The 21,039-nt window shown below is 45.1% G+C and overlaps 2 protein-coding genes across 2 annotated transcripts in view; both read left to right on the top strand.

Moving 5' to 3' along the window:
- Window positions 1–1,514, top strand: part of kcnd1 (potassium voltage-gated channel, Shal-related subfamily, member 1) — a gene marked incomplete at both ends in the record, with an annotated part of 39,789 nt that extends 38,275 nt beyond the window's left edge. The window contains 3 exons of the mRNA XM_080470395.1: window positions 1–2; window positions 531–781; window positions 1,307–1,514. The exon at window positions 1–2 is cut by the window's left edge and continues 94 nt beyond it. Of these exons, the coding sequence (XP_080326521.1) occupies window positions 1–2; window positions 531–781; window positions 1,307–1,514 (461 nt within the window). The remainder of the gene's footprint in view (window positions 3–530; window positions 782–1,306) is intronic.
- A 7,169-nt stretch (window positions 1,515–8,683) lies between these two features.
- On the top strand, window positions 8,684–21,039 carry LOC308113198 (suppressor of tumorigenicity 14 protein homolog). The gene is made up of 19 exons (XM_080469255.1): window positions 8,684–9,104; window positions 11,192–11,354; window positions 12,218–12,348; window positions 12,453–12,523; window positions 12,646–12,839; window positions 12,982–13,017; window positions 13,654–13,882; window positions 13,992–14,128; window positions 14,516–14,613; window positions 15,366–15,466; window positions 16,599–16,732; window positions 16,808–16,912; window positions 17,007–17,114; window positions 17,650–17,766; window positions 17,986–18,111; window positions 18,213–18,384; window positions 18,459–18,730; window positions 19,015–19,151; window positions 19,275–21,039. Exons 1-19 carry the CDS (start codon window positions 9,063–9,065, stop codon window positions 19,434–19,436), a joined length of 2,535 nt encoding a protein of 844 aa, XP_080325381.1. The 5' UTR covers window positions 8,684–9,062; the 3' UTR covers window positions 19,437–21,039.

The following is a 21,039-nucleotide window of genomic DNA, read 5'->3' as shown; positions in this document are numbered from 1 at the left end:
CGGTAATGCACGACAGGACATGACTACCCTGACGTGACACGACGTGACATGACAAGAAACGACATGACATAACTACCATAACATGACACGACATGACACAGCACGACATGACAAGACACGACACAACATGACACAATATGACACGACATGACACAGCACAACATGACATTACAAGACACGACACGACTACCACGACATGACACGACATGACATGACTACCATAACATGACACGACATGACACAGCATAACATGACATTACAAGACACGACACGACATGACACAATATGACATGACACAACGTGACCAGCGACAACATGACACAATATGACATGACACGACAACATGACATGACACGACACGACACCATGACATGACACAACATGACACGACACGACACCATGACATGACACAATGTGACACGACAAGACATAAATAAACAGACAGAAAACTAAACAACCACAACACGAGAGCAGCAGAAACATTAACCAAGACATCAGAGACATGAACTCAGCTGTTGTTTCCTCGACAGAACCACGAGTTCACAGACGAGATGACGTACAGCGAGCTCTGCATGACGGAGTCCGTGGGCTTCAGGACGAGCCGCAGCACCTCCCTGTCCAGCCAGCAGGGGGCGCAGAACAACTCCACCGGCTGCTGCCCGCGCCGCGCCCGCCGGAGAGCTGCCATGCGCCTCGCCAACTCCACCGTGTCCGTGAGCCGCGGCAGCGTTCAGGAGCTGGACACGCTGCACATCAAGACCACCATCATCCCGCCGCAAACGTAAAAACACACTGCTTTACACACTCTACACACTTTACACACTTCACACACTTTACACACTCTACACACTCTACACACTTTACACACTCTACACACTCTACACACTTTACACACTTTACACACTTTACACGCCGTTTTACACACTTTACACACTTCACACACTTTACACACTTTACACGCCGTTTTACACACTTTACACACTTCACACACTTTACACGCCGTTTTACACACTTTACACACTTTACACGCCGTTTTACACACTTCACACACTTTACACACTTTACACACGTTACACGCCGTTTTACACACGTTACACGCCGTTTTACACACTTTACACACTTCACACACTTTACACACTTCACACACTTTACATACTTTACACACTTTACACACTTCACACACTCTACACACTTTACACACTTTACACGCCGTTTTACACACTTAGCTTTCAGCTAAACTAGGTTTTAATTCCCTCTGCTTCGTCAACGATCGTCTTGGACGACCTGTGTGCCTCTTCCTCCTCAGTCGTTCCAGTCTCAACGCGCAGGCGTGCGATCTGAAGCTGAACTGTGGCGAGCAGGACTTCACGGCGGCCATCATCAGCATCCCCACGCCGCCCGCCAACACGCCGGATGAGAGCCTCCCGCCGTCGCCCGCCCCGATCCCCGGCATCCTGCGCAACACCCGGGCCACGGCCTACACGCACGAGACCGTCAAAATCTCCTCCTTATAACCTCCGACGGTCTCTCCTGACCCCGCCCCCTTTGCTGCTTCTCCTTCCTGTCACCCCCCCCACCCCCCAACCCCACCCCCTTTGCTGCCCTGAGCTTCTCCTCCTCAACCGGGGGGGGGCGCTGCTAGCTGACGTTTCAGGTGCACTGGACGCTGTAGACTTTCCTGAATCCTCGAATTAACCCTTCATGTATCTTAAACCCCCCCCCCCCCCCCCCCTTGCTCCACCCCCCTGGGCACAGCTCTGACCATTTGGACCTCATCGCACAAACTGTAGGCGGGCTCACTGGGACCCGGATGAAAAAGACCCCGCCCACGACGCGGTTCTCTCCGTTAAGACGAAGCCTCAGAAGAAGGTCGGACTCTTCTGACAGAGAAACTAAGTCATAGATTGGTTTGGGATTCTCGACGTTCGGAATGGTTCTCGGAAGAAGACAGAGATGATCCGTTGGACAAAACCAATCACACCTCAGGACGCCATGGCTGCTCGGTTCTGATTGGATGTTGGTCAGGAGTGAGACTAGATTCTATGAGACGATGTTTCTGAAACTGGAAAAGGTTTCCTTGGGGTTGGACTGACTCGGAATGTGAAGGATTGAACCTGGAAAAACTGTCAGATCTTCAGTCCGACTGTGAACTTTGTTTATGTGACGTAGCTGGGAGACGGCGCGAGTCCTGCTCTGTCTCCTCGGACCGGCTTCTGCTGCTCAGACTCATCAATCACAACAAACTGAAGCCCAACTGGATCTGATGGACCCACGTCTGTGGAGCTGCACCGGGACCGAGAGGCTGGACCTGGGTGAGCTGAGCCGACGGAGGCCGGGCTGGACTCGGGCCGGACTCCGACCGGCCAGACTCTGTCCGGTCTGTTCCTGGACGGACTCTGATCGGACGCCAACAGACTGATGTTTGCATGGAATCTGACCGGACGCTTGAACTCTGGTCAGTTGGACTCCGTCGGTTTTGGTCTCGGAGGCCAGACTGGAGTCGGACCCGGTCCGGTCCGGTGCAGGGAGGGCGAGGACGCAGCGGTCAGCGGATCGAGAGCCTTTTACTTCTCTAAATATGCAACATACCAACGAGCAGGAAAACTAGCATCAAACAAAGGAAGCGAATAATCTCACTAACAGTAATAATGACGTGTGCGTGGAATCGTCCGTATTGCAGGGAACTAAATGTAAAGAAACTCGTGTGTCGCGTGAGAACCTGACGACTGCTCCGCTAGAGATTTGACCGGACGGAGGAAACGCCGATGCCAGAAAGTTCGTCGTTGTCGCGGTCGTCACGCAAGGTTATTGTTTGATTTTTATTTTTATTTCAACAAAGCTTGTCTCTCACCTTGACCAGTGGTTTGTTCACACCTTAATGTTGCAATATGTTTATATATCATTTCTGGACTATTTAGCGCACCTGAATATAAGCCCCCCCCCCGCCCACCAAATAAAAAAAAAAAAGGGGGGGGGGGGAGCAAGGTTGGAGTTACGTGATGCACTTGAACGCATCACGTAAAAATCCATAAATTAGCCGCGTCATTGTTTAAGCCGCATGGTTCAAAGCGCGTCTTATAGTCCAGAAATTACGGTACTGACTTTTAATCTAAAAGTATAACGATAAAAACTCATCTAATGAAGTTAGCATGCTAGCTGTTGCTACTTGGCTATTGACTAAAAATAAAAAATTTAAATTCTAAAGAGCGAGGCTGAAAACCAAGTAGTGACTCACTACCGCCACCCAATGTACAGGAGGATAATTACATATATTTTTGAACTTTAAGGAAAACCACAATGAAGAATCCAGAGCAGGTGTGAAAAGCTGCGTGGAGCGTCCGAACGCCGAGGAAAATGTCCGCTGGCGTTTGTCTTCACTGTAAAGTTCAGTTGGATCAGACTTCAGGATCAAGGTGCAAAGGATTGTGGGAATCTCTGCGCTGGCTGATTCGATGTGAGAGGTCAGGAGCTCACTGAGGATCAGGAGACGACACAGAGCTTTGTTTCTTTTCTTTTTTTAATCCTATCTGCACCGACAACCTGTGAAAACAGCTTTTTACAGTGTATTAACCCCCAGCAGTATAACGGAAACACCACCATAATTCATTCATTAGTACTCTGTTGGAATCCACTTAAAAAGCAGCTTATCGCCGTATAGAATCATTATAAAAGGATTTTTTTTCATGTTAAAAAACTCATTTGCGTTATGTTTTTTTATAGCATCTGAATTGGTTGAACATGATTTATTACACACTGTAAAAACATCTTGTCAATTCCACTGATTCATTTGGTGTTTCAGTAATTTCATGCCTTTTCTTTTCATTCGAATAGAGGAGAAAACTCAGTTATGTAAAAACAACAACAAAAGAAATCCAATGAAAACACAGACTTTTACCCTTTATTTCCAATAGAATAGAATGAGAATAGAATGCCTTTTATTGTACTAGGTACAGTGAGATTAAAAACAACTCCAGTGACAGTGCAGCAATTAAAAAGAGCAGAATATAGTGCGAGAAGGAGGGTGGCGGGTGTAGGGGGTAAGGTTCCCCAAAGGTTATTGATGATTGAAGCCATTGTGCTGCACTTCACAAAACTGCATTAAACTCTGCTTTTCTGTGATGAGCTGATAATGAAGCTTTTACCTGTAAGAGTGTCAACAAACTTCTTCAAACTGCTTTTTACTCGCTGACTTTCAGGGGATTCAACAGTAACAAGGTCAAACCTAATAAGATAAATGTGCTTTTAACGTGTTTTAATGAAACGCCAGCGAGATGAACATGTTTCTATTAAATGTGACAGTTAATCAAATTAAGATTCTCACAAGGTTTCAGGAACAAACTTTCTGCTTTTAATGGATTTTGGTCAAAAGCATCACATTTAATTGTGGTGAAACTCAAAAACACTGACTTTTGTTGCACAAAATCACTTCAAAGTGCAGCTTGAACTGCTTAATCACATTAAATTCACTAAAATTATATTTTACAGACGTTTCACAAAGCGAAAGTTATCTGTTGAATCTGAGCAGTGACGTGATAAATCATAAAATATCTATTATGGCCAAATAAATAAATGAAAATGGATTAAAATGCATTTAATACCTTTTTTTAATATCTAATTATTAACTATGTAAAACCTCTGAAATATATTTTACATCGTTTAATCCTCCATTTCCATCATATAACTTATGTTGTTTATTTGTTTGTATGATCGAGGTCAAACGATTTTCATGAAACATGTGGCTTTATTTGATGTTTTATAAATCAGGAATTCAGTTAAAAATGGGGTTTATACACCGTAAAACCGTTTCCAGAAGCTGGCGACAGCCGGCGGCGAGCGTTCTGACGAAGCGTTTCCTCCGACCAATCAGCAGCCGGTGTGCGTGTGACAGGAAGCAGGAGACGAGGCGTACATACTGTAAAATATTTTGTATCATAAACTTTCACCTGCATCTTCCAAACAAATTCTCCGACCAAAACAAAAAAAAAAGGGAAAACAAAGAAAAAAACAGCGAGCTGGAAGTGGGCGGCGGCTTCCTGACGACGCCACTTCCTGCATGAGCCTCGTACAGTAGAAGTAGCACTACTGACCCCAGGAGACCTCCACCAATCAGAGAGGAGGAGGAGGAGGAGGCCTCCACCAATCAGAGGAGGAAGAGGAGGCCTCCACCAATCAGAGAGGAGGAGGGGGAGGAGTCCTCCTCAGATGTTCTGCATGACCACACCTCTTTTTTGTCTGCTGCTTCCTACAACTCCTCCTCTTTCTCCTCTTTTTTGAACTCCTCCTCCTCCTCCTCCTCCTGAAACTCCACCTCCTTCTCATCAAACTCCTCCTCCTCCTCCTCTTCCTCCCCTGAGTGTTTGCACCACTGAGAATTTAACGATTATATCAAACTCCAGATCATTGAGGCATGTTTTCCTGGCCAGAGTGTGTGTGTGTGTGTGTGTGTGTGTGTGCGCGCGCACGCGCGTGTGTGTGTGTGTGTGTGTGTGTGTGTGTGTGTGTGTGTGTGTGTGTGTGTGTGTGTGTGTGTGTGTGTGTGTGTGTGTGTGTGTGTGTGTGTGTGTGTGTGTGTGTGTGTGTGTGTGTGTGCGTCAGTCACAAATATGCATGGATACCGTTATAGGTATTTTACCTGTTTTCTCCTGCAGTGGATCCAGACGAGGCTGAACTGAACTGAACTGAACTGAACTGAACTGAACTGAACTGAACTGAACTGAACTGAACTGAACAGGTTTTTTTTTTAAATGTATTTATTTTTTCTTCTTAATATTTTCCTCTTCGTTTCTGAAGCTGCGACTCTCAGCCGACGTCTTTAGCGTCCTCTTCAGGCCGAGCCGACATGAAGCGTGACGATGGAAGACAGTAGTTGAAGCTGTTTGACGTTTCAACTCTGGATCGTTCCGGAAAAGCCTGAGAGAGAATCTTGATTGTTGTCGGAGAAGAACAGTCAACGACTTCCTGGACCTCTGATCCCAGAAAACAACCGGCGGGCAGCTGCTGCTTGATTTCAGGCACACAAACAAACAAACAAACAAACAAGAAATTCCCCGCGGTTGCCATGGCGACGCTCACGAACACGTCAGTCACTTCTGCGCTCATCATTTTTACCTGAATAATTCAGTTTTTTCTTTGTTTTTGTTGGAATGTAGCATCAAACGTACAATTTTTACTTAAAAAAAAAAAAGTTGGGATGTTACTTTAACAGCAACAGAAACTTTTTTAACAACGGTTTTCTTCAGGTTCTGTTTTATGTCGTTTTTTTTTTGCCGTTTCCATGAAGTCGCACAGCACAAAGAGAAACATTCATTCATTCAGTAACTGAAACTTTTGCGTTATTTTGCTGAAACGACAATGAAGACGATTGTTTCCACGGCGACAGATCGACGGGTTACGGCCGGGAGTCGACGACCGACTTGCTGTTTCCATGACGATGATGATTATTGTCACTATACGTGTAAATGTCTGTTTCATGTTCTTAATGTTTGAGTTCACGTCGTTTTTTTTTTTGTTTTTTTTCAACAGATTTCAGTGTTTTTACTTTTATTTTGGCGGGGGGGTGATGATGTCACAGTTTCGGAGGATTGATCCTTCGGTCATTCATATCATCTCTGCTTCCTCTCCGTTCAGAGTTTCAGATTTAAAAAGCAGCTTCACGCTGAATCGTCGATCGCTGCTGGACGACACGTTGCGTCGTCGTCTCGTCATCTGGCAGCTTTTCTTCCCTCCGACGTGTCAAACCGGTTCCACCGACTCGCTTTCAAAAAAACGTTTCCCTTTAAATGTCTCGATGTCTGCCGGTGTCACTCCTCAGGGGTCGTTGCTCACCGGTAGATGACGTCTAAACTGAGAGTCAAAGTTCATCGGCGCTGCGCTGAGTCACGTATAAACATTGGATTTGTTTGCCGACGACACAGTTTTACTTTCATAAAGTTTCCACACTAAATATCTTTTATTTGCTTCATATTTTGTCAAATGTGTAAGATATATATTTTACTATGTTTAGAACATTTATTTAACTTTTATCATTGTTTGGTGTTTCTCAACTAAACATATTTATTAAAGTTCATATGAATCAAAAAAAATAATCAAACAAACTTTATATCAGAAAACTTTCTTTGGTTTTCTTCACTAGACATGTTGAGATATTTTGTATGTTTGATCTCGACGTGTCGAATAAGTGTGGGAAGTTTTCAGCGTGTGTCTTTAGAACGTGGAGTCGTCTGCATAGAGGCGAATCCTACAAACTTTTCTTAGTTTTTTCATTGTTTATGTTAACAGGTGAAAATCTTCAGGATTAAATGTCTTTAACTTCTAACTTAAGTCTTTAACTTCCACCATGTTTGGTCCAAAGTTTCTCCCGAGAAGCTTCCAGATGATTCCAGCGTCGTTTGGTTTGTTCGTCGGTTAAAAACGACTTCATGGAGGCGTGAATCTGCTTTTACACACCAAACCGCTGTCCTCTAAATTTTAGTTTTAAGACCTGTTTTTTTTTTTATTTATTTTTTTATTATTGTATTAGGAGAGACTCTGAAGTGCTGCTCAGTCGTCACGACTTCGGTCCGTTAAAACACAAGGAAATCTGACGAAGCACACGACCTCGGCTCGAGGTCACAGACAGGAAGTGACGCCCCGGTGATGAACACGATCGGCACTTCAGAGGTCGGGGGGGGGGGGGGGTCGCGGGGGGGGGGGGGGGGGGGGGGGTTCAGTCTCGGAGCGTTTGAGGAGCGAACGAAGGAGAAAACAGCATAAAGCACAGACGTGTATTATTCCATTCCACTAATAAAGAACAGAAACCAGAATCTGCTGTCGTTCGTCTTTTACTCGCCTTCATCACGGAAACATCAATTCAAAGCAGGAAGATGTGGACAGAGTGACGTAGAAACACCTACATCAAACATAACGTATGAGAGAAAACCCTATTTATTAATTGTTTTTCACAAATTAGGGCATCGTATCAAAGAAAACTTTCCGTTTTAAAGAGAGTAAAAAGTGTTCAGCCGGTTTTTGGCTGCAGTATGTGAAGCATCGCTGGAAATATTCAGTTGAAACACCGTTAAAGTCCGATATGTAACAAAGACCCAAATGTTTTATGAAGTATGATATAGTAAAACCCAAAAATGTAATAACTGGTAAATAATGTAATTCTTGTGGCGCCCAAAACGTAAAAACTTTCAATATTACATTATGAGACAGGCAGAATAGTTTTCCTCTAATGTTGTAATAATTTCATTAAATCATACATCATTGAATAACGCTGAGTTATAAAAGTTTAGACTATTTGTTTATACGTATATCTACATACAATTTGTGGTATTTATGTATGATTGCTGGTGCCCAAGTACTTTATAGTCTTCTGTTCTCTATAATCTGTAATATATTTCTCCCATCATCAGTACAAAATAATGGATATAACATTAAACATATTGAGATCACATTTAAATTCTTGTTAAATGTTTTAAAATTATTGATCAGTTATTACATTTTGGGTTTTATTAGGTAATATTTTATAACAATCCAGGTCGTTATTACGTAACGAGCCTGTTAAACACCCAGATCACCTGAATTGTTTTGTTTTTAGTAGAGGTGGAACGTCGCCCTCTGCTGGCTGTCTCTGCTCATTACTGCTCCTTCACTCACTCACACGAGACTACAAATTCCTACTTTTTCTCTCCGGCGACTCAGCGTCGGACTGCGGCCCGTGAACGCACCACGGAGCCGAGCCGCGCACCTGAGGTCGCCGCGGTGGCTGACGGGAGCTGCCCAGGTATCCGCTCTCACTGCTTCCGCGCGTCTTCCGGTGTAGAAACCCGCTCCGTGAGTGACCGGGGACAACCACACACGCCGTTAATCGTTACTCCCACCAAGACGTTACACACACGAGGACGTTACTATCAGAAGCTTTTGTTTTTTTTGTTGGGTTCGAGTCTCCCGGTGAGTCTGACGTCACCTGCCGCTGCCATGACGGCGGAAGAGACTCTCCGGTAAACCGGACGGTCACCAGCGGGGAAACCACCGACTCTTTGACCCCGGGGATCCGAGGCAGCCTGGACGGTACCGACATGGACTTTATGGACTCGGGACACAAGTTCAGTCCCAGACAGGTGAGTTACCTGCCCGTGACTCCGTGACGTCACTGCCGCACAATTCGGTGCTGCCGGATATAATCTCGATATGTATATATATATATAATTAATTATATCATCAATGAAGTTTGATCAATAATTTCAGTTTGGAAAACAAAACTGTAACTTTAAATATTCAGATTTGGTTGGTTGTTGTTGTTGTTGTTGTTGTTGTTGTTGTTGTTGTTGTTGTTGTTGTTGTTACTCAGGACGATGTTTCAAGTGAAAACACAAAATTGTTTGTGTTTTCATTATCGATGTTCATTTCCACTGAAACGCTAAAAACGATGTAGTTTTCATGTCGGGCCACCAGTGGGTGCTGTTGTTAGTTTTTGTAATGAAACCACACACACATGCAGCAGAGAACAATGAGCTCTAAACGTTAACAATGAGAGAACACAGACGTTCTAGTGTACAGATGACCAAGTTGTTGTTTTTTTTTATTACTGTGACTGTCAAAATAAAAGTACCAAGTCCCTGGAGAATATATTGTTATTATCCATCTACTGAGCATGTGCAGAACAACTAGTTACTATGGCCGTGGTGCGTATGGACAGCAGCAGCGTTTCCGCCATCTACTCTGGACTGAGCTTCAACGGTTTCAAAAATAGTTTTTGTCCGTCCGCGTGACGCCGGTTTTCGAAAAGTTCCACCTTGGGAGCTGTTTTATAAAAAAGTTCTGTTATCGTGTAAAAGAACACCCGGAACGATGCAGAAGTTTATTTAAAGAGCAAAACCGACAATTCCACTTCAGCAAACAGAAGCGACGGTGGAAAGGAAACAGGAAGGAACCTGCAGAACCAGACTGGGAGACTTTCTGCAGAACCTGCTGGACCTTCCTCAGAGCAAACCTGCACATGGACGTGTTTATATGTCAAGACGGCCGCTGAGGGCGTGTCGGCGTGTCGCGCCCTGCCGCTCCTCGTCCTCGTTCACCCTCTGACGTCGACTCGCACGCAAAACACACACACACACACACACACACACACACACACACACACACACACACACACACACACACACACACACACACACACACACACACACACACACTGCGTCACGACATCGGAACGTCTGGAACTGTGAAACTGTTCAGTAAGACTAAAACACAAGCTGCTGCAGTTCATCATTAGACCAGAGGGGGCGACGTTTCCTACTCCAGTTTTCCATTATTACCAATTAGTTATAGTTTTTAAACAAATCCAGAGTCATTATTCATTTCATTTAATTTTAGTGTATTTATTTATTCATTTAATTCAACATTAATAATTAGAAACACTCCGCGCTCATGTATTGACTCATTTATTATAGTTTCAAGATCCTTTAGCCGTGTTTTAAAAGTATTCTAATCAAATTAATATGTTTTCAGGAGATGTAAATAATTCACTGAGTTTAGATCAGATACACTAAATTTAAATATTTTTAATACATTTTGAGTGAAATTTATGTGGTTTTTAAACTGAATTAAAATCGTTTCAGACGAACCAGTTTGCAGGTAATCTATATGAATTGGATTGTTTAGTAATCGTTTAAGAATAATTTACACAATTTTAACTGAATGTTAAATGATTTACACTCCGTCTGCTTGAAATTCAAGGGTTTCAGTAAAATGTAAAATGGTTTCAAACTAATTTGGAAGAGGTTTAGAAATATTCAAAGAAAATGACGTTGGGTCTCGTCACATTAGAATTTAAATTTTAGCACCAATTTAACTAGTTTTGTAATTTCTACCTGTTTTACACTAATAATTGTTAATTTATCCAAAAATGAGAGATTTGAAAGAGTTTCAGTGCAGATTGGACTTGTTTTAAAATAGATTGGTTTAGTTCCACACTGGTTAAAATGAGTTGTTGAATGATTTTTACTGATACTGATGCAATATTTTTTGTTTGTATTAAACATTAGTAAAGTATACTGTGTGTGAGATATATACTTTCATTCAACTTCAAACATGTCAAATTAACAGATTTAAGTCAAGTTAATCAGACAGAAGTGTCATTTCCTTCGATTTAATTCTATATGTGATGTTTGTGTATTTGTGTATTTATGTATTATTGTGCTTCCAGGACCTGGACCTGGATGTGGCGCTTCACTTCCTCCCGGCTTCCGACTTCAAGACTCTGGAGAAGAAACCCGGATTCAGGAGGAGGGTCTGGGTGGGCGTCGGCCTGCTGGCGGCCGCCGCCGCGCTGGCGCTGCTCACCGGCATGCTGGTGTGGCACTACCACTGTACGTACACACACACACACACACACGTGTACACACACACACGTGTACACACACACACATATTGTTTCATGTGTGTTGTTTAGATAAAGTTTTCCTTTAGTACAGAGTGTTTGTATAAAGTTTTTCCCTTGGGACATCATGTAAAAAACATTTATTTGCTCATTATGTGGTGTTTGAATAAAGTTTTCTTTCAGTACGCAGTTTTCAAATAGTTTTACTTCAGTACACAGTGTTTAAATCAAGTTTTTTCCTCAGTTTGCAGTGTTTAAATAAAGTTTTCTAGAAGTTCTCAGCGTTTAAATGAAGTTTTCTTCAGTACGCAGTGTTTAAATAAAGTTTTGTTTAGTACGCCGTGTTTAAATAAAGTTTTCTAGAAGTTCTCAGTGTTTAAATGAAGTTTTCTTCAGTACGCGGCATTTAAATAAAGTTTTCTTCAGTACGCAGTGTTTAAATGAAGTTTTCTAGAAGTTCTCAGTGTTTAAATAAAGTTTTGTTTAGTACGCCGTGTTTAAATAAAGTTTTCTAGAAGTTCTCAGTGTTTAAATGAAGTTTTCTTCAGTACGCGGCATTTAAATAAAGTTTTCTTCAGTACGCAGTGTTTAAATAAAGTTTTCTAGAAGTTCTCAGTGTTTAAATGAAGTTTTCTTCAGTACGCAGTGTTTAAATAAAGTTTTGTTTAGTACGCCGTGTTTAAATAAAGTTTTCTAGAAGTTCTCAGTGTTTAAATGAAGTTTTCTTCAGTGCGCAGTGTTTAAATGAAGTTTTCTAGAAGTTCTCAGTGTTTAAATGAAGTTTTCTTCAGTGCGCAGTGTTTAAATGAAGTTTTCTAGAAGTTCTCAGTGTTTAAATGAAGTTTTCTTCAGTACGCAGTGACCTCCGGGTGAAGAGAGTTTACATCGGCTCCATGGCGATCAGTCAGCAGAGCTTCCAGCCCGCCTACGAAGACCCCGTCAGCCCCGAGTTCGCCAACATGGCCGCTCTGGTGGGCCGACAGGTGAGCTGCCCCGTGGCATCATGGGAGGACGGGAATGTCACTTCTACTGCCTAGCCTTCAGGTAACCATGGTAACTAATCCTCCTTTCTTTTTCTTTCTTTCAGCTCAAACTGATTTACTCCAAAAACTCGGTGCTAAATAAATACTACGAGAGCTGCTCAGTGCAGGCCTTCAGGTACAATCTGCTCCTTCTCCTCCTCCTCCTCCTCCTCCTCCTCCTCCTCCTCCCTGTCCATCCCCTCCTCGCTGTGACCCTTCATTCTGCTCCCCGCCCCGCCTGTCCGTCTCTGGTTGCAGTCAGGGCAGCAGTGACGGCGACGACCTGGTGGCGTACTACCAGACGGAGTTCGACGTCCCGATCCCGCAGCAGGCGTCTCTGGACGAAGCCATCGAGTCTCTGGAGCCGGCGGCCGAGGCCCAACAGGGCCGGCAGGGCCGACTGCTGCTGAAGCCGGCCGACGCTCTGCAAGTCAGCAGCGTCATCTCACGAGGTCAAACTGCCAAACATCACCGGAACCGTGATGAGTTTTTAAAAAGGCTTCAACCCTTTTTAAAAACTGTAGTTAGAAAATGATCCAGCTGAGGTTCACGTTATCAGACACAAACGTCTGATTCCTGGTTTGTTGTTCACAGCCATCGACCCGCGCCTGACCAGGAGCTCCATATTGGGTGAGAACGGCTCTGACAGTTTATGAAAATGTAATGATTTAATCTGGAGGCGTTACATTGAGATTATCTTTAAAAACAAACAAACGCCTTCATAATGCAGACCTGTCGGCTTCAGGCCACGTTTACACAACATTTCTAGTCAAAACGTTTCGCTTTAGTGTTTTCGTTTCAGAAACATTTCACATTTATGTATTTAGCATGTTGAGCCACTAGTGGGCACTGTTGTTTGTTTTTGTCATGGAACTACACACACATGCAACAAAGAACATGTCTGAGCTTTTTTTTTTTTTTTTCCCCAAAAAATTGTTTCCAGTGGCTCAGAGCACCGTTGTCGTGTAAACAGACACTGAAAACACAACAAGTTTTCCATTTTTACAAACTTCTGTAGCTTCCAGTCTAATTAATGCTTTTAGCTTTTAGGCTATTTCCTGTAGCTTCCAGGCTATCTCCTTTATCTTCCTCCTTTATCATTCACTCACATGTGTTCCAGTGGCGCCACCTATTGGTCAAACATGTACCGATCATGCAGGATTGATCATGAAGTGTTTATAGCAAAGTATTTAGTTGTTAGACAGTCTCGACAGCAGATTGGAGCTGACGGGTTTATATTTCAGTCTATTTCTAAAATGCTTCCAGAGAAGAAGTTCTTTAACGTCCACGTCAGCAAGGAGGACCATGTCCAGTCTCCAGGGTTCCCGGACTCCACGTACCCTCCAAACGTGTTCCTGCAGTGGAGGCTCCGGGCCGACCCGGGTCACAGGGTCCGGCTGGACTTCCACACGCTGATCCTGGAGGACGACTGTCAGCAGGACTTCATCAAGATCTACGACTCTCTGGTCCCCATCGAGCACCGGGCGCTCACCGAGTGAGACACTTTACAACCCTGATGATTTTAGAACTGCCTCTCTCACAGACAATTTAGTTACTGATTACTTTATAGTAATACCCGTGTAAATCTCTGTCCCCCCCCACAGACAGTGTGGATACCCCCACCACTCGCTCTCCTTCCTGTCCTCCGGCACCGTGATGCTGCTCACACTGGTCACCAGCCAGGAGAAAGACTTTCCTGGTTTCAGAGCCAAATGTTCTCAGATCCCTCTGGAGGAGTTCAGTAAGACTCACGTCTGACGTGTTCTCCTTTCACACACCAACCGCCTTCAAAATAAAGTCCTAGTGGCACGCTCACAGTTCATCAACGTGGAGCTTCATGTCATTAGAGAAGTTCTTCTGTTTGAACTGAAGTCACGTTACGCGAACAGGGCAGTGTCGTCGGTGTACAATGAAACTTACTTTGGTTATTTAAAGTATTCAGACATTTGGTGTCCGGCTCAATACCTGACGGTCACACATTTGTTGGTTTATGTTAATTTATTGTTGTTTTGATGGGGTGGGGTCTGACCTTCATGGTTCCAACCGCAGTTGTGAGAAGACAAGACTTACTGTCGGGACTGAGGCTGAAAAACAAGCAGATTAACCGACGTGTCTCTTGTTTCTTCAGAGTGTGGAGGGACTCTGACTGCAGACAAAGGTTCCTTCTCCTCGCCGTTCTTCCCCTCAAACTACCCGCCACAGACCTCCTGTGTGTGGAGCATCCAGGTGAGAAGAAAACCCTGACCCTGCTTGAAGAGCATCTTGACTCTGCTTACACACTGATTGTTGGACTGGTGTTTTGACTGGCCAGTCACTTTAGCTCATAACTGGTTTTAGACGAGTATATGGACTGGATCTGATGTAGTTTAACGCTGATTTGGTTTCAACTAGTCCTCTTTTCCAGATGGTCCGGGGCCAGTGGCAGGTGGGCAGTTGGGTCACATTATGAAGCTTTTCAACACTTTCAGTCGGCAGTCCAAAAACATTCTATTTAAACTTTATTGCCACAAATTCAGCTCCTCCTTGATTTTCCTGTCTTTGAATATTGGATCATAGGAACTGCATTCAGAATCTGCTGTGTCTGTGTGAGCTGGACTGGCTCCGCCCACACATGCCCTTCTTGGGAAGAGGAGCAAGTACTTCCTCTCGTGGTGCCATGTGCCAGAGCAGAGCTGCCTGATGCCCTTTAAAGTGAAACATAAAAGCTGATTTTGATGTTAAGGTCTTGTGACTGTGCTGTCGCCGGTTGTTACATTAGCATTAGCTTCTTACTGCTAACAGTTTTAATTGAAATTGCAGGATCTCACAGAAACTCACAGTCTAATCCTTTATAATCCTTTATAAGAAACGGCTGCTTGGTTTCTGTTTGTTGCTCCTGAACACACCTGCAGTTTCTCTGACGGGTGGATTTGGTATTTAAGGCGTGTCGAGGATGTAAAATGACTAACAGCTGAAACCATGTCATGGTTCTATTGCAGGTGCCACCAGACAAGTTTGTGAAGGTTCAGTTCAAAAAGTTCTTTGTGGGGAATGAGAGTGAACAATGCCTCAAGGATTACGTCAAGGTCAACGGTCAAAGGTCAGTCGGTTGTATTTGTTGTCGCTAAAGTTGAAGCTTTAGAAAGAAGATCTTTCTCTGAGCCACTGAGCTCCACGGGACACCAAGAAGACCAAAGTAAAGACCAAGAAGATCCAACTCCAAACACCAGATCTATCTGGAGTGAAAAGGTCCAAGTGAAGAGCAGTCAGAACAAACAGGATCCTGTTAACGACTTCACAGATCCAAGTCAAGAAAGAGACCAAAGCCAAAACAACAACCAACTCAACACTTATGATATATACCTGAGGAAGATCCAGATCTAGAAAGAGATCCAAGAGGAGTCAGTGTCTAAAGGTCAGGCCGAGTCAGATCTATTTCAAGAGTCAAACCCAAGAAACTGCAGAGTCAGGACCAACATGATTCCACTAAAGACCAACAACCCTCAAGTCCGAACGGAAAATACAGCTTGAGACAAACAAGATCTATTTCAAGATCCAACCAAAGACCAATGAGGTCCTTCCCGTGGCCAACAGGTCATAAATACACCAATGAGAGCCTCAGATGACTGTGTGGCCTCTTGGAAGTGTCGTGAGACGAAGCAAACGTCAAGGCGGTGAAAAGAATTTCCCATCTGACACCAGAGACGTTAACAGTCGCTGCTCGCTGTTCTGTCGTTACCCTTAGTTCTTCTCTAAGCTCAAATATCTTTATACCATACGAGCTACTTGTGTTGGCAATATATTGGTTGTTTTCTTTTTTCTTTCTTTTTTTTGGAGTGGTGGGAATGGTATGGACAAGCTGGAACCAGCAGATGGCGGTAGTGCAACTTCACAGATGCCAACTGCCGTTGAACCCAAATGAAGAAGAAGAAGAACGTATTGGTTTTTCCAAAACTGAGTGACGTCAAGAGGCGATTAAACAGGATCAAACTGGATGAGATTTGGCTGCGTTACAAACTGAAAACCATTAATCCATTTCAGCTGTTCAGCGAGACAATTTTCAGAATTATTTGAACTGGTTTATGCTCCAGGTTTTTAGTTACAGATTAAAAAGAGAACAGATGAGTAAAATGGAGCCGTTCAAATTTTAAAGTCAAGTGTAGCGTCTTAAACTAAATGTCCTGTTCCGATGACCCTCTGACGCCTCCGTCTCTCTGTGACTCCGTCTTCAGACTGTGTGGCAGAAATTTAAAGAACTCCGTGATCGCCAGCCAGTACAACACCATGACCGTCGAGTTCCACTCCGACACGTCCTACGTGGACCAGGGCTTCGCCGCAGAGTACGAAGCCTTCGTCCCCAACAACCGTAAGCTAAGTGACGCTTGTGAAGCCCGGCGGCAGTTTCACACTGGTGACGGTGTTCTGTGGTGTCGTTGATCAGCGTGTCCCGGAAGGTTTCAGTGCAGAAACAACCTGTGTATCAACAACACTCTGGAGTGTGACGGATACAGCGACTGTGGAGACGACAGCGACGAGGAGAACTGCCGTGAGTCGATCCATCGCTTTGATTTCAACATCTCGTTCAGGTCAGTGGGATTGTCCTCGGCGGGGACCGACCTGAACTCTCTGTGTCTGCTCAGAGTGCAAGGAGTCTCAGGTGAAGTGCAAAAACGGTCGCTGTAAACCCAAGTTCTGGATGTGCGACACCCTCGACGACTGCGGGGACAACAGCGATGAAGACGACTGTGGTGCGTCCAACTGCAGTCGACATCGACACAACGGCACACGGCTGAAATCAGCACCAACAAACATTAAAATGTCACTAGTTTAACCTAATTATATTGATTACATCAGAACAAAATACATACGATCCAGACATGACGCACCTTTCCCAAAGTCTTTTCAAAAGTCTCACCAGAAAACTCCACCTTCGACCCTCTTTAGATGTTTACTGTTAGCTTACAAACATAATGAGTGAAAAAGTCCGCTGAAGGGTCTGAAAACATTCATAATACCCAATTAACAAAAAATATATCCAGTCCAGTTCTGACTAAACATTCTATTCCACCACACACGCTCAACATCAGCTGTGCTAACCTGCTATATGCTAATGTTAGCGTGTAGCCCCACAGTAATGAAAGTTTATAGATTGCTGAGATACAGCCTGCTGCTACGTCCACGTTAGCATTCCAGGTGCTAATTGAGTTACGGAAATAAAAACATACAGCATGAATAATAAATTAGATGCTCACACTAAGGCGAACTTTTTTTTTTTTTCTGCAGTGAAATGTAAAGAAGAGGAGTTCTCCTGCAGAAACGGCCGCTGCGTCGCGCTAGCGCTGATGTGTAACGGAGAAGACGACTGCTCCGACGGGTCGGACGAGTCCACGTGTGAAAAATGTAAAAAATTCAAACTTTTTTTGTCCAAACTGAACCTATCAGGTGAGTTTGGGGCTCAGTGACCTCTGCAGCTATGAACTAAGTTCTTCATCAAGAAGCCGAACTCTGTCAGACCTGACGGTTGGAAACGAAGCCGCTTGCAGCCTTAAGTCAGGGGTTTTTGTGTGAGTTCTTGAGTATGTTGTGGTGGATGTTGACGGTGCGCCCCCTGTCACGCAGCTGTGGTACTGCAGCAGTGCTCAGAGTTCACCTTCCGCTGCAACAACGGACACTGCATCAGCAAGGTGAACCCAGAGTGTGACGGAGAGCAGGACTGTGAGGACGGCTCCGACGAGGCCAAATGTGGTACGTCTCACACAAACACACACACACACACACACACACACACACACACACACAATGTTTCCCTGACATTAAGTCTGTGTGTGTGTGTGTGTGTGTGTCAGAGTGTGGGATGAGGCCGTACCGTAGCTCTCGGATCGTGGGCGGTCAGGACTCCAGAGAGGGCGAGTGGCCGTGGCAGGTGAGCCTGCAGGTCCCGGGGTTGGGCCACGTGTGCGGCGCATCGGTGCTGAGTCCCGGCTGGGTGATGACTGCCGCCCACTGCGTGCAGGACAGGTAGGAGCTCCGCCCACCCCCCCCCCTCCTCGACCCGGCTAGAGACGCTTCTTTAACGGCGTGGCGCCTTGCAGGTACTCGCAGGCCGACCAGTGGCAGGTGCTGCTGGGGCTGCACATGCAGGGGCAGATCAACGAGTGGACGGTGACCAGGAGCGTGAAGCGCATCGTCGCTCACGGCGACTACAACCCGGTAACCTTCGACAACGACATCGCCCTCATGGAGCTGGACGCCGACGTGTCGCTCAACCAGAACATCTGGCCCATCTGCCTGCCCTCCTCCAGCCACGACTTCCCAGCAGGCCAAGAGGCCTGGATCACCGGCTGGGGCAACACCAGGGAGGGAGGTGAGACTCATCCAACCGCCACTGGAGTGTTCTCAGACGATGGTCCAAATAATGCAACGGCATTAAATATCTAAATAAACTAAATAACCTGCCAACAATAAGCATCGATCATTACACAAACTTATGATGACGGCTTCACGACAAACAGACGATAAAACATTACCATTACAGGTAAACGTAGAGTTTGAGATTGCGTTTCAGCGTCAGGTGGTTGTTTGGCTCAGTTCAGCCTTTTGACTCGTCACCATGGTAACCACGACCCTCTGTGACGACACTGCCACCAGGTGTTCAGGCCGCCGTCCTGCAGAAGGCGCAGGTCCGCATCGTCAACAGCACCGTGTGCAAGAGTCTGATGAGCGACGACGTCACCGACAGGATGCTGTGCGCCGGGGTGCTGAAGGGAGGCGTGGACGCCTGTCAGGTATCGACCAATCACAGCTCAGATCAGTCACATGAGGCGGGGAACTGTTTGTGGTTCCGCTCAGTGGGAGGAAGATGCTCTATTCTCTGGATGTTTGCTCACGTCATGTCCCTCCTCCCTCAGGGCGACTCCGGGGGCCCGCTGTCCGTCACCGGCCCCAGTGGGCGGGTCTTCCAGGCCGGCGTGGTGAGCTGGGGCGACGGCTGCGCCCGCAGGAACACACCGGGCATCTACACCCGGGTGAACAGGTACCGCGACTGGATCAAGGAGCACAGCGGCGTGTGAAAAGTGAGGTCAGACCGGAGAACAGTCAGCAGCTCCTCCGACATCCAAACACCCGAGAGTCAAGAAAGAAGAAAGACGGAAGTTCCAGCAACTTTTTTTTTTTTTTTTTTGAGACTCGACCAGTAAAACCCTGCGAGCTGCGTCGTGTGGAAGGATTTTAATGCTCACTTTAATCTTTAAGACACCCTCAATCATTTAACATGCTCATATACTTGTTTAAACTTCCCCTGTATGTTTGTTCCATGTCTGGCCTGCAGGTGGCGCCATCCCAACCCACAGCGGATTTTTTAGTATTGTTTGTGAATTTGTTTTTGAGAAAAGAGTTTGAAAAGGGAGAGATTCCTCCTCTCATTGTCCACTGACTGTGTGCAGTGATCGATCCGCTGGTCAAACGTGGACTACTAAAGTGGTTTTAAACGAAGGGCAGAGCTCAACGCCCAGATCTATTTTTCTAAAAGTTGCACTGTGTTTCTAACTTCCTGTTGGGGCTCCTGCTCTGTGACGTTCACAGCTCTCCGCTGAGCAGAGTCATGACTCGGCAGGTTTCAACACGACTCAGCAGAAGGGTTTGTGTTTTTGTGGTGGTTGTACTTTATTTATTGAACAATGATTGTGTTCGCTGCTTGATATGTGTCTGTTGGTTTTGTGATTTTCTCTTGTTCCTTTGCTCAGAAGATTTTTAAGATTTTTATTTTTCTATTTCAGGGAGAGGTGTGTGTGTGTGTGTGTCTGTGTCTGTGTCTGTGTCTGTGTCTGTGTGTGTGTGTGTGTGTGTGTGTGTGTGTGTGTGTGTGTGTGTGTGTGTGTGTGTGTGTGTGTGTGTGTGTGTGTGTGTGTGTGTGTGTGTGTGTGTGTGTGTGCGCGCCAATGTGTTTTACAGGGACATTGTGTACGACTATGCATTATGAGGACCTCAGGGCAATATGATAACTAATCTAATATCCCTGTAAGTAAGATTGTATTTACATTTGTTAGGATCTATTCACTGAAGCCCCGTTCACACAGGAATGACTTCAAGTAAAACCACAAACCACCGCTACACTGGCGGGCGGCTCCAGAGATGGAACTATTCTAAAATGTCGTCATGTAGACGATCATAAACGACGCTTTCTGAAAACGCTCAGCTCAGTCCTGAGTAGACGGCGGAAGCGTAAATAATTCTTCTGCACATGCTCAGTAGATGGACCAGAACAAGGTTTCCTTCGTGGTGTCATGACTCCCAGTCTATATTCTCCTGGGACTTGGTACTTTTATTTTGAAAGTCACCATAATAGCAATCCAACTTGGCCGTTGAACATCCCGTAGGTGTAAAAGTGAATGTGTGTTTCTCCGTGATGAAGTGCTCACCTGTCCAGGTGTAACCCGGCTGTACACACAGTCCGCTGGGATCAGATCAGCAGCCTGACACTCTGAGCTGGATGAAAAATGTTTATTTGTATTATTTAAAGTGTTTGCGCGGACACAGACACACCGACTGTGAAAAGCATTTCCTCTTTCCTCTCCGTCTCGGTGGATCTCGGAGCTCTTTGGGTGTTTTTGGTGTTTCTGAACTCCGCTGGGCTTCGTCCTTTTAGTAATAAACAGAAGACGTGATTTGGAAATG

Source organism: Lipophrys pholis (genome assembly GCF_963383615.2).
Source record: "Lipophrys pholis genome assembly, chromosome: 8".
NCBI lineage: Eukaryota > Metazoa > Chordata > Actinopteri > Blenniiformes > Blenniidae > Lipophrys > Lipophrys pholis.
The sequence above is the reverse complement of the archived record's forward strand: the minus strand, read 5'-3'. Positions and strand labels throughout refer to the sequence as shown.

Coding starts and splice junctions, on each gene's coding strand:
- LOC308113198 (XM_080469255.1), top strand. CDS start 9,063: ATGGACTTTATGGACTCGGGACACAAGTTCAGTCCCAGACAG. Junction 12,524..12,645: donor TGCTCAGTGCAGGCCTTCAG/GTACAATCTGCT, acceptor CTCTGGTTGCAG/TCAGGGCAGCAGTGACGGCG. Junction 17,767..17,985: donor CGAGTCCACGTGTGAAAAAT/GTAAAAAATTCA, acceptor CCTGTCACGCAG/CTGTGGTACTGCAGCAGTGC.